Raw genomic sequence first — 14,279 nt, 5'->3', positions numbered from 1 at the left:
GGTTACTGGGCTGTAACTGTGTGGCCGCACTCCCTCCTGATGTGATGTCACGGCATACACACAGCCAGCGCCAGTCACACATCCATAAGTCAGCTGGGTGACTGCCTGAACTGTGTCATGTTACGTATATCTACCCAAAAATACGAGTTGAAAAACCATAACACCTCACAGATTGGCCCAGTAGCCTCGTGGTTACAGTGTTGATCTAACCTAGTAACAATGCCTTGATTAATCACTATCAAACACTATTCTCTCAGTAAACACTAATAATAACAGTAAATCCAATGAATTATGGCAGGGAGTGAGGAGAGTTACAGCTGCAAACAACACCCTAACTAGCAGTCACTCACTCCCCTTTCCCGCTCCCGTTGCCAGGTGTACATATGGGAGAAATGCGTAACCTTCTTTTCTCTCTAAACTTGTTTGGGCACCTTCCTGCTACTGGATGAAGGTGGTTGAGGGCGTTTGGGAACCATCACAAGCACAAGGAGCACAGTTGTTAAGAGAGCAGAATAGCAAACACGCAAAACAAACATGTGATTAACCCTGACTGACACTGAGGCGGAGTGAGCACATATGGCCCAGCATCCTGGGACAAGATAGGCAGCTTGCGGGATGCCATAAAGCTCCCGGGCTTCCCGTCCCGGTCGTGAAAATGCAGCCAACTTTAAAACTACCTGCAGACATTCTTGGGTACATCGGGGTGTCATCCGATAATAATCGAGGGTCATAAATATAAAATCCGTGAATTGTAAGGGTGTGCTGTAACTATTTCATTCCCTCTTCTGTAATAATAATAATAATAATAGCTAGTATTTTGTGTCTCAAAAGTGCCAGTTTTTCTAAAAAATTTGCTAGTGCTCGAAACACTACAGAGTCAAAGACTTCAGAATAAAAAAAAATATTGTATGTACTACAATAAAAGATCAGAAAAAGTTTTAATACTTCTTATACCCTGTAATTCTCCATTGCCGTACTCTCTTTAGGATCAAAATCTTTCAAACGAGAAATGCCTTAAATTTTTTAAAGGCTTCACAGAAGTCAGCTGCTTCATGGATGCAGGCAACCGATTATACAATCTGGGTGCTGCACAGGAAAAGGATCGGGCAGCAAAAGAACATTCCCGTACTGCTCTCGGCTCCTCAAGGCGTGAAGGATCATCACTACGATGCAAAATCATTTCAGAATGTGTAGTTAGAGGAATTAGTAGGTTGGCCAGATACTTAGGCTCACCAAACATTAGTGTCTTTAAAGTCATTAGACAGTTTGAGCTCTATCCTTGCTTTAATTGGAAGTCAATGTAATTCTATCATTAATTGGGTAGTGGGAGTCCTCGGTGGAAGAGCAAAAATAAGCCTCCTGGCAACCCTGTTCAACACTGTTTCAACTTTCTTCAGTAGATAATTAGGAAGGCAGATCCTTAAAGAGTTACAATAGCCAACTTGGGATAAAATAAGTGAATGTAATGGTGTCACAAGACACTGTCTATCCAATATCGAATATGAAAGTTGCAACTTTTAACTACTGAATTTATATGCTCTTTAAAATTCAGTTTCGAGTCAAAGTAAGCTCCAAGCTTGCAGACAGAATTGACAAGACTGAGTTGTACTTCCCCCAAAGTTTAAAGCACCAAAATCATCTGCTGTCTCCCCTCCTATTTCCTTGGATGGCAATCTCGGTTTTGCCATCATTCAGCTTAAGTTTTCTCCTAGCCATTCAAGTCTTAATATCAGACATCAAAGATTTCATTATCTCCTTAATATCCTCAACATTTATTATTTTCACATAATGCTGTGTATCATCAGTATAGCATCATGTTCCATGAGCATCCAGTAGAACTACAAGACGACTGGTATAGACTGTAAACAGAAGTGGTCCCAAAACTGATCCCTCTAGGACTCCAAACTGCATCATTTACACTTACACTTCAAATATTTTCTCTGATGCTCATTCCTCATGTCAGTGTAAATATATTTGAAACCGAGGCCAAAAGAGGGCCTGGTCAAAGAGTTCAAATGGAAGGGATGTGATGACAAGATGGTTTTATTACAACCAAGAACTGTATAGTAAAATCCTCTAAAGATTATGTGCTTTGGGACCAAGTGTATTTTGTTGGGGTGGATTTTTCAAATATTGGCAGTAGAGTAATATTTCACTTCACTGGTTTAATTATTGCATAACTATACAGCTGACTACAAAGTAAATAAATTATATTATCCATTAAATTTGGCTTTAGCTTGTACAATAAACCCCCAGTGAAATTGTATTAATGGAAAATAAATGGTGTGATATTTACTGCAGTGAATGAAATAACCTGTGTATAAGATCCAACATACTGTCATTCAGTTAGCTAAATGAAATATTAGAAGTGCCATCCCCATAGTGAAGGGGTTAGAGGAGATAGCCTACTAACCACTTGTGTGTAGGGTCCCCTCTCAACTGAATAGAATGATCTGGCATTAGCCATATAAAATATTAAGAGTAGAGTCCCCATAGTGAAGTATTTCAATAAAAAATTTATACGATATGTCAACATTTTTTTAAACACAAACATACTTGAAACTATATTAATGTAATAAAAATGCCAATGTGCAGTCCTTGATCTATTGTTTAGCATGCTGTGGATCATAATGTATCATTCATTATGCTCCCCCAGTATTCATTTTAGTGTGAAATGCTTTGTCTCAACAGGCTGGGGAAGGTGTAATGATACCATCAGATCCGTTGGTTGGATGTGAGTGCACCGACTGTGCTGTTGACCATAAATCCTGCTGTCCAAAGCAGATGAACTCGTGGTTTGTCTACAATAAATATGGTAGACTCAAGGTACTGTATAGTAATTATATTATTATTCTCATATCTTTTTATGCACAACAATGATTCTTAAGTGTAAGCATGATGATGATAATACAGGTATCGCTCGCTTAATGAATGGGTTTGCTTCCTGGAAATTCATTCATGAAGTGAATTTTCATATCTTGAATAACAGAACATGGGGAACACCCGGTAATTGGGTTTATTTCCCCAATGACAAGAAAATCACAATATCATTCCAGCAAAACATGGTATCGGTTCAGGAACAAAAAAAAAAAAAAACCTAACTTATGTAATTTACTACCTATCACATTAAAAACATTAATAAAATATTATTTTAATGAAAATATGCAGTTAAAAGCATTATGGAAAAGCTAAATGAAAGTTTAACACAACCGCCATTTGCATAAGATGCAGCCGCATTGCCTCAAACCTCGCCATAGCAACTCGGCCCAGCTGGGACGTTACCTTCTGCCCCCCCCCCTTCCCCTCCAGCTCCCTCACTCAGCATGCTAACTCGCATACAAAGAAATGTTTATTCCTTTTATGTGTTTGACCATATGATAGTTATTTCTATTCATTTTTACAGATTATGTATGTTGAATTGTGTGTCAATATAACCGAATAAAACGAGTAAGAAGAAAGTTATGTTTATCTCTCCCAAATTACGAGGTGAAAAATAACCATAACATAAATCCCCCCTCAGCCCACTAACTCGCTGGCACACGAAGAAATGTTTATTCCCTTTATGTTTTTGACCTTGTGATAATTTTTTCTTTTATTAAATTTTTTTTGCACATTCTATATGTAGGATTGTGTGTGCGTGTAACGGAGTAAAATAAATATGAAGACAGTATTGTATATCTGCCTGAAATTATGAATTGGAAAATAACCTTTACATAGCTCACACCTCAGGCTGATAGGGAGGGGGGTTATGGGAAAGTGGCCGCCCCAATTGACTCCTGCAGGTGTGCGATTTGAATTTTTTGCTTGGACCAAAATTTGTATAAGCTGGGGGAAGCCTTCATGAAATGAAAAAGAATTGTTAATTTAAGAAATTCGTATAAGCGAATTTTTGTATCTCGAACGTTCATATAGCAAGGGATACCTGTATTTAGTTTGTTTAAGTTTAAAACCATGTAGAATTAACTGAGAACAACTTTAACATTTTAATAGTAACCAACATCGTATAATGCTTTCTTATGGAATGGCAGTAGACATCAGGAAATTGAATTACAATTATCTTTAAAGGTCTCTTTATTGGTAAATAAATAGTGAAAGGACCCAGTCGATTGAAGAAAAACTAATCGTACATACTCTTAAAAGTTACCATATCTTATTTGCAGATGATCAGTTTTGTGATGCACCAGTACTAAGCAGAATGATATAGTATTGCATAGATAAACAACCTGGTGAACCTGAAACTTGACTGGCTCTCAAAGGCCTCACTGGGCTAGGAGAGTGAAGAACTGTTTTAACTGTGGTTTGATGTGCAGGAGCTATGAAATAATTTATGTTGATCTGTCAAAGTAGTGTAATCTGATACAAGAACATTTCAGACACTGGCAGGGATGTTTCATTAGAAGTATCTGACTAGCCACATGTCATTTTCACTCAACTCTAAAGTAGGGTTTTGTGCTTTAGTGTTTTATATTTTACAGGTATCACTGGGGACCCCAATATATGAATGTAATAATCTCTGTAAGTGTGGACCTAACTGCATGAACAGAGTAGTGCAGAAAGGCAGGAGCATTAGTCTGTGTATCTTCCGCACTGCTAATAAACGAGGCTGGGGAGTGAAGACAACGGAGAATATAAAAAAGGACTCCCTAGTAACAGAGTATGTTGGAGAAGTCATCACATCAGAAGAGGCAGAACGCAGGGGAAAGATCTATGGTGAGTTAAATATCTAATACTTTAAATACTAATTTTCTTTTAAGATTTTCTCTATCATTCTATGTTGTTCAGATATCAGTTTAATATAAGTAATATACCTGCAGTTACCACCCCCTCTACTTTTTTGTGATTTAAGATAGCATTAGCTTAATTTCAGTTTTACTACTATTGGCTTGAAAATTTTTCTTATACAGGGGGGCCCCCCAAATTCGCGAATAACATTTGCGGACTGGGGGGGGGGGGTATGTTTTTACTTGTGTACAAAGAAATGTACAATATATTCCCTTTATGTGTTTTCCCTTAGGACAATTATTTCTTTTACCCGCATTGTATTTATGTGTGTGTGTGTGTGTGTGTAGACACACACACACACATTCAAATAAATAATAATGGGAAAATATTCTCACAAATAATCAGAAACAAATTTATTAAAAATGTGAGTCTACCCTCAAGTCCGTGCTTTAATAAATAAAGCACAGACTTGAAGGCAGACTCACATTTTTAATATATTTTTTCTGATTATTTGTGAGAGTATTATTTCATTATTATATATTTGTATGTGTTTTGTGTGTGTGTGTTTACACACTCACATATTTACAATACAGGTAAAGGAAATTACTGTCTCTAAAACGAATGGCTCCCTGTCCCAGCCGCGAAAATACTGGCAACTTTAAAACTACCCTCTGACATTCTTGGGTACATCCAGAGTGCCATCCGTGAATAATAGAGGACCACGAAATAAAAATCTGTGAGTTGGGGGCCTCCTGTACTACAATAATACTGTAGCAATCTCCATAACACATATTGCCAGTCAATTCTTAGATGGCTATTCACATTTCTATTGTTACATGTAATCAATCAAAGAACCATCCTCATATCTGAGGGTTGACGACCACAGTCCTTCACTCTAAACGTTTTTGGGCGTTTTTTTTTTTACCAATCATAGGGGTTTCGATTAGGGAATCCGGTTAACCATTCTTGAAGATTCCAACTGGGCACAATATATGAGGAATCCTTGTCTCATCCATCAGCTGTTTTATACTGATAGGTTGAGCTCTAAAATCCTCTCTTTCATTTTTTCTTAGAATCTCCGTAGAAAAAAGGGTGACATCTTCCTCAGAAAATACCAATAATGATGGATTATTGGAAATTGATATCAGCTCACTCATTCTCATATCTGTTGCTATTGCGAGAAGGAAGGCTGCCTTTTGGAGCAATCTGTCCCGGCTCAGATTTATATTGTAATTAGGCCCCATAAGAAATTTAGTAACTTTATCTAGAGACCAAGGTGGGATTCTCTTAGGCCGAAGGATTCTCGAAGCAGGAGAAAGAGGGCAAGAACGTAGCAATAAATACGCACTACCACTTGAAGCATTATTAGTGGCTTTCTTCCTTAGCTGGGCTTTTAGTTTAGGGTTTTCAACAACATTTCCAAAAATGAGTTGTACAGGGATTATGGAATCCCTTGTATAGCAGCAGCAAAACATGTGTATACTTTTGAACTGTCCTCATAGTCCAGCACCAACTTAGTCAATATCTGACACATCATAATTGCAGACCAAATATTTGCTGCCAACTTCCTAAATTTAAATTCTTCAAGCAACAGTGCAGAAGCAACTGGTTTCAAATTTATTTCATAACTTATATCAGCATATTTTGGAGCTGACAAATACTGGGAAAGTTCATATAAGGAACTCTTTTTGTCATTAAATTGGAACTTCAAAAAACTAAACTTGTGAGCATTCCTATCTGCGGGAATGAATGTTAAGACTTTCAATATTTTAGCCCAGACTTCATCTAATTCAGAGATCATAGTTTTTAAAGTTGTCTGAGGACCCGTCGCGACCCTACTGAGGACACCCCACGACCCTGATTTGGGCGCGACCTGAGGTTGGGAACCGCTGGTCTAAACTAAGCATCTGGCATGGACAGACACAGAGCTGTACTTATTTGTGCAAACACCATTGTACACATACATTATATTGTAAATAAATGAAATATTCTGTGCTAGTATTGTATACATTATACTATATTTACCAGCAGATGCTGTAACCTTGAGCTTGTGAAATAGGCAGGCCAAATGGTGATACAGTATAATGACACAGGATGGTCAGCCTTTGTCTTGTATCATCTCCTGTAGCAGGATTTGCTGTCACTCTCCTCTCCCTCCATGAAGGGGGGGGGGGGGATTGTACACTCACTGTTTACTACTGTACATACACCCTCTACACACTAGCCTATGCCAAGCATACACTGTCCATTCTGCTATGTACAGTACTGTACACTCACGCGCCATAGTTTCGATGCACCCTCTACCCCTACTCCTGACTCGATGGAAGTAGTAGCCTTGGCTTCATACTGAACGTCCCCTCCCCCACTCATTGTTCAGTGGTGCAATGTGGTAGCTCGAAGCTTCGCTGGATTGTACGAATAGCAATTCATGATGTAATATTTGAAAGAATATATGCACGATACAGGTTTTTTTAGTGTCTTCACAACACTTTATTTACCATTACTATACAAGAGGGACCGTTCGGTTTGCAGCCCTGACTACGACTTCCCTCGAGCCAAGAGTAGGGGTAGAGGGTGCATTGAAACTGTGACAGTATAAGTAACTAATAACTTATTATGTTTTAACGGTATTCTTGCTGATTATATGCTAGTACAATAATGTACAGTACTGCAGTACTGCACAACACAGATCATATGTCTATATTATATATATATATATATATATATATATATATATATATATATATATATATATATATATATATATATATATATATATATATATATATATATATATATATATATATATATATATATATATATATATATATATATATATATATATATATATATATATATATATATTGGGATTTAGTTATTATTTATATGAAAATGCAATTGTAATTTATTTGTTATTCTATTTACGTCGTAAATACAAAGAAAATGACTGTGTAAATTGAATTGGGTCCTAAATTAACCAAGGTCTTAAATATGAATCGTCGTTAGTAGAACCGTCGTTATCGGAGGCTTTCCTGTACTCTGAATATCATATGGATTGTTTTAGTCAGTTCAAAGGTTAGATTTATGGCAAACAACAGAAGACTATGCAATGTTTTCTGGTTTTGAGATGAATGAAAGAGCTAAACAAAATCATGGGTGTTGTAGGTGGTTGCCAAGTGTGATGTACTGGCAACTTGTCTGTCATCTTCTCTAGAATTTACTGGATCATGGATGTATATGAAATACTGTAATGGAAATAAATGTGCCAAAATGGAAGCCAAGGAACATGAAACTTCCACCATCTCTACAAGTAACTGATGTGACTACTGTTAAAGGGTTAAATGGCCTTGTGTTAATTGTTTGAGCCCCCCCCCCCACAGTCTCATAAATGCTTAATTTTAAACCCTGTAGCATAATTTTTTTTTTCCAGATCTTGCAAATACTGTAAGGTACTTGAATTGAAGTTACAAATACTTTTATCCACAGATGCTCAGGGATGCACCTATTTGTTTGACTTGGATTATAACAGAGGTGACCAGAACTTGTACACTGTTGATGCTGCGAAGTGTGGCAATGTTTCTCATTTCATCAATCATTCTGTGAGTTCATGGCTTTATTGTAAATTTCTTCAGAATGTTTTCTTTATTGAATATTTTTTTTGTAAAAAAATTATACACTGCACCCAGACATTGATATTCCAGTCATGGGCACACATATATATGTTAGCTATGTAGCTGCCTCTTATACCGTATTACCTCATAAAGTTATTTCTTCATATTTATCATTACCATGTTCATTGGTAATGGCAATTGCATTCTTTCGTTCTATTTTACAGTGTGATCCCAACCTGGTTGTCTTCAACGTTTGGGTGAATTGCCTTGATCCAGATCTTCCCAGGTTGGCTCTATTTGCTGCTCGAGATATTCGAAAAGGGGAGGAGCTGACATTTGACTACAACTCTGGGTTAAAATCAGAGCAGATAATTGATAGACCTCTTTCCCAATCAACAGGTTGTTATTATTATTATTATTATTATTATTATTTTTTTTTTTTTTTTTATTATTATCTGGTATACAAGTGAAAAATATGTATGGTTACAAATTCATATTAGAGCCTATGAGATGTACAGTTGTGCAAATGTGTTCCAACACCCCCATGGTAACCCGTGTCTCCAAACGGTGCCGGCGCAGGAATAGTATCACTATTTATGAATGAATGGGTATTGGTCTCGTAACGATGGACGTGATTGGTGGATAGGTTTGCTATAGGTCAAAAAGGTTGGCCGTTTGGAGACACGGGTTACCACAGAGGGTGTTGGAACACATTTGCACAACTGTAGCACTGTCAAGCTTCCACTCTAGCAAAACTTGCCATTACCCATATTTTTTTGGCAGATGCAGGTGATAATTGTAATCTGTATAACTTATTTATATATTATTTACTTAACCCATAAACAGTGGCCATAATCAGTGGAAGTTAACTGTAGGGGTGGCTGCCATCATCATGTTCCTTGAGTTCCATTTTTACACATATGGTTGATGGGGGGTGGCAGTGATTAGGAAATTCTAAACCACCAGTTATGGGTTAAGTATATTTTGTAATAATAGTCTGCTATATTTAATAAATTAAGGTTAATAGTATGTGTTACCTGACCACATTTAATAAAAACAGTATTGTAATCAGGCGTAAAACCCATTACCACACCCTTATGTGATAACGGAGCCATATTTTTGGTAATGATACTGTACCTAATTTTTCCCATGGTGGACTTATGTACTTTTAACATATTTCAGAGGAAAATGAAGAGTCTGTCTTTACTCCGGTGAAAGGTGAAGGAGCGAAAGATACTTCTTCCCCTGAGTTAGTACTGAAGACACCAAAAGGAAATAGGGGCCTTCAGTATGGTAAGACTGAGTGTCACTGTGGTGCTGCCAATTGTAGAAAATACTTCTTTTAACATTTTCTTCCTTGCAACTCATCCAATCTAGATCATTGCTGTTTGTCTGTTCTAAAAGACATGCCTGAACAAATTATCAGCAAGGAAATAAAACTTAAATAGGGTTATGTATATTAGGGTGCACCAATTTCCACACGTAGCCTATACTGCCTCTGCCTTACTTTCCATTAGACTTCATACTTATCACCCTAACTGACTTAAAAATAATATTTGAGACTATTTGCCAGTTTTAAAATATAAGGTATCAGAAATGATACTGGTTACATACTATAGTTAATTGGATACTTTTAGACCACAAATAAATAAAATAAAAAAGGGGAGGGGGAAATGTACTATACAGTAGTTAGGACTGTATAACCAACAAATTTGTCCCTTATGGTTAGTTCTTCAGAATCTGGTAAATGTCCAACTATATCACAAGGGGTGCAGGAAGGTAACGGTTTATTGCTAATGATTCTCATCCTCTTTAATAATCATCATATTCCATAACTTGAACTTTCTTTAGCACATCATTGATTATCAAATAAAATTTTCAGCTCTTTAATTCTTATATATTTCCAACCTAAATCATTATGAAGTATCTACAGTATGTTTCACTTATGTGTCAGACAAGTTGCCTTTCAACATAAGTTCCTTGTAATTATTTTTTATTAATTCAGCATTTCACTGGCTTATAATTAAGTCATTTTCTTTATGTTAAGCTTACCAAGATTAAGTGAGGCTGTATAAGATTGACTAGATTTAAGGGAAACTGTAGCTGTGCCTCAGAAAATTTGGTCATGTTGATATTCTTCCGACAGGTTGTACTTGTAACCAATTAAGAAAATATCCTGTCATCTTGTTTTAGAGCAGGGTCTTGAAATCTTTTTCCTGTCTTTGAAAAGGGGACTTTGACTATATTAACCCTAACTGGCAGCTCAAGCTTCTCTATTCCACCCCTATATGCACAAAAATGAAATGTCCACTGATGATGGTTGCCATCCCTGTAGCTAACTTCCACTGATGATGGTTGCTGTAGTATAAGGGTTAAATGATGTCCAGAGGAAACAAGTATGCACAGTTATTCAAAATACCATACTGATTACTCCAGGTTTTTAAAGCATTTAAATGGAGACTTTTCATTTTAAGTGTTTTTGGGGGGATAGACATGTTGCTGATAATTGTTGCCAGATTGTCAGACAATAGCAGAACACACATTACAGTAGTAAGAATGAATGAATAATGGCCATCCAGCATTACAGCAGGAGGAGGCTTCAAAGAGTGATGAAAATTTTTATTATTTTATTTATACTAAGCTAAACCTGGTATTCCTTTAGAGCATAGAGGTTATCACTATTTTAATGTATCAACACCCAAAATAACCACAAAACCATTTCCTGACATTTTAATGTACCGGCACTATTTTCCCTTGTTGACTATTCCTATAAAGTATATTCCGTGATAATCAGGCCTCATAGTCACATTACCCATGCTTCATTCACTCTTTGTATCCAGCATCTCCCCAGATCTTGACAGTATTTGCCTTGGTTGGCAGGTGGTTGTAAAAAAAAGAGAGTGAGAGAGAGAAGTCAAAGTTTGCCGCAGCACTAAATCACAATGTTCTTGCTAACACATCTTTCATGTACATACTCCTCCTTGCTGATACCTCTCTCATCCATGTACTACTTCATACTGACAACACTGTTATTCATGACTTCTCCATGTTAACACCCTTCTGAACCACATAATACAGCTCCTCCTCGACTTAAGACGGGGTTAGGGACCCAAATCCAGGTCGTAAGTTGAAATGGTCGAAAGTCGAAAATGCTTAAATAAAACATAGAAAACCTAAAATGGGTGTCTCTTTTTTCTTCGCAGCACCACAAACTCTTACTTTTAAGTTTGCCAGCCATTTTTAAGTGAATTGCAAACAAAAATTTTCTCTGTGTACTGACGTTGGGACTTGAAAATACGTAATTTGAAAATTTTTTGGTAAGACTGAGGCAGGTCGTAAGTGCGAGTGGTCGTAAGTCGGGGAGGAGCTGTACCTGTACACCTTTTTAAAAACCCTTTCATCCACATATTCCTCCATCTTAATACATTTGCCATCAACCCTTGTCTAGCTTCCAATCTTCCTTCTACCCCTCCTATCAGAAGTAATTTTTCCAGTCATAGTCCTTGGTAATTATAAATGGCAATGGTCTAGATTAATAAGTTGACTCCTCTCCAAGAGATTCAGTAAAAACTTATTTTAATTGTATAGGGATTTATATATTTTTTATTGTGACACTTTCATTTATACATATTTATTACAAACTTCATCTCTTTCCACTAAGGAAACATAATCATAAGGACATATATCTTGGCTTTTACTTGTGAGTTTCTTTTTATTCTTTATGTTAATTATAATTGTGTTGCTTTTTCCCATATGTGATATGACGATGTACCTTTGCAACATGTGCACGTGTAAATTGGTTTTCTTCATTTAAATACAAATATGACAAATCTGATTTGTGACTAATTTATACATGCCAAGTAGTGGGTTAAAATTAAATTTTGATGAGGCACATTTATTTTAGCAAATGTTATTAAATTACAATGATTCACAGGCATCAAACTTAGTGTTAATGTAAATTTTAATTTGTTGTGAAAGGTTATTCGATCAGGACAAAGTTTGATGTATGAGATATTCCTCTTTTATGGCTCCTGGTAATACAATTTATTTATTTTCTATCCAAAGGACGACAAACTTTAAATAAATCTTGGCATTTTTTTTTAATACATGCTTTAGGAAAACTTTGGCACATCTAATACAGCTTATTGATGTTTTCAATAGAATAAGTTGATTTTTGGATGATAGTCATGCTTATCTAGTACAAAATGGATAATTTGAAGAGAAGAATGTATACATCAGTTTTTAATAACATAAACAAATTGTGATAAACTTGTAATGTTTAAATGTGTTACTGATGTAAAATTTAAGTTTTTAATAGCTGTTTGTACTGCTCTTGAGTAAACATAGTACCGGTATACTGGATTTTGACATTGAAATGAGTTCGCCTATTGAGCTTTTGAAGGGTGGGAAAATGTACAGGTACCAAAGTTAATTGTTTATACAGGGTATACATATTCCTTTCTTTTGGGCACCTTCCGTGCTGCAAGAAGGGTCTGTTAAATGGCCATAGTGACCAGATGTGTATTGCCTTAAGAACACATCAAAAGTCTGGGGAACTCAATTGGATATTGAATTTCTTAAGTTGTGAGGATTGGTAGTTTTTCTGTCAGAATTATGGATATTTGTAACTTAGCAAATTTAAAAAAAAATCTTTATTGTATGTTTGAGATAATAGGAAAATAGGACAAAGCTACAAGTATTTTAAACAAAATCTAAAAAACTTGTTTGCTATTATGGCTATCACACCTGTGAAACAGTGCCTTCTAAATGTTTTAACATTAAGCAGATTCTACTCGGATTATACAAGACAACTAAATAAATAGATTTAAAAATCGCAGTTCTTATGTAACTCTCTATTGGCCACTGGCAACCTATTCTAATGCAGAAATATCTCCGTTAGCCGGAATCCCTCAAACTCGGAACTCTACGATAGCCGGAATTGAAATTTTCTTGGAAAATCATTCCCAGTCATTATTTTCCGGAAAATTCCGGCTTTGGAACAATTTTCCAAGGGACACATTTTCTGGAAAATTCTGAGAAATTTTCCTGATACCTGGAAAATTTCAGGGATGAGGGATTTTTTTCCAGCTTTGAGAGATGATGTAATGGGCAAATTCTGGAACTTCAAAGAGCATTTTTCCATTAACCAGAAAATTCCGGGGATGGGGGATTTTTTCCAGCTTTGAGAGTCGTCTCGTTACCTGGAAATGCTCTGTACCAATTGTTCCGGTTAATGGAGATATCACTGTAGTATGTTATGTAAGAAGACAGCTCATGGTTTTGTATTTCTTAGGTTTTTTTTTTATGCAGTAGGATATACTACTTACCTTGAGGTACCTTGAGGAATCTTTTACATTTCCTTGTACAAAAATTAATATGCATTGAGCAAGTGGGTCCAATGTTTGATTTTAAGTCCGTCATTATCTTTTTTATTGTAAATAAATAATATAGAAGGTGACATCTTTTTTCTTTTTTTTTAAGTTTCTCCTTAAAAAAAAGTTAGAATAATACTGTAATTGATATTCAGTCAATTTGACCAATGACAGCTGACAAAGCCATGAGAGGCTTGGTTCCAGTAGAGTCTTTATGCTAGCAGCATCTGGTGTTCTTAGGGCCAGGCAGTTGCCCATCCAAGTACTGTATTAACCAGACCCAACGTTGCATAACTTCTCTGGTCGGACAAGGGCTCGTATTCACAGTCATAACACCTCCCGACCGATTGGAAGCACCGTCGTTTACCGTTATTGAGAGATGCCTACAAACCTGAAGGCAGTCCCAGTGGATTGGATTTCCTATTGGAATTGTTGAAATAATTCATTGGGAGGGGGTACCTGCCCTATGGCACTGCCAATAAATAAAACTTTTCGCCCTCCAAATTTTATTGAGACGATACAGTATTACCCCGTGTTGCTTTACACGGTTTCACTTTCCTTTCCAAGGATTTCT

At 36.4% G+C, this 14,279-nt stretch overlaps 1 protein-coding gene across 1 annotated transcript in view; it reads left to right on the top strand.

The window, feature by feature from the left end:
- LOC121864212 (histone-lysine N-methyltransferase SUV39H2-like) overlaps window positions 1-13,791 on the top strand; it is a 33,117-nt gene extending 19,326 nt beyond the window's left edge. The window contains exons 8-12 of the mRNA XM_042363256.1: window positions 2,692-2,826; window positions 4,476-4,710; window positions 8,209-8,321; window positions 8,558-8,732; window positions 9,516-13,791. Of these exons, the coding sequence (XP_042219190.1) occupies window positions 2,692-2,826; window positions 4,476-4,710; window positions 8,209-8,321; window positions 8,558-8,732; window positions 9,516-9,679 (822 nt within the window). The 3' untranslated portion in view covers window positions 9,680-13,791. The remainder of the gene's footprint in view (window positions 1-2,691; window positions 2,827-4,475; window positions 4,711-8,208; window positions 8,322-8,557; window positions 8,733-9,515) is intronic.
- The last annotated feature ends 488 nt before the right edge of the window (window positions 13,792-14,279 follow it).

Source organism: Homarus americanus, unplaced genomic scaffold, assembly GCF_018991925.1.
Source record: "Homarus americanus isolate GMGI-L3 unplaced genomic scaffold, GMGI_Hamer_2.0 scaffold26351, whole genome shotgun sequence".
Lineage (NCBI taxonomy): Eukaryota > Metazoa > Arthropoda > Malacostraca > Decapoda > Nephropidae > Homarus > Homarus americanus.
Note: the sequence above shows the minus strand (reverse complement) of the source record. Positions and strands in the feature narration are given on the sequence as shown.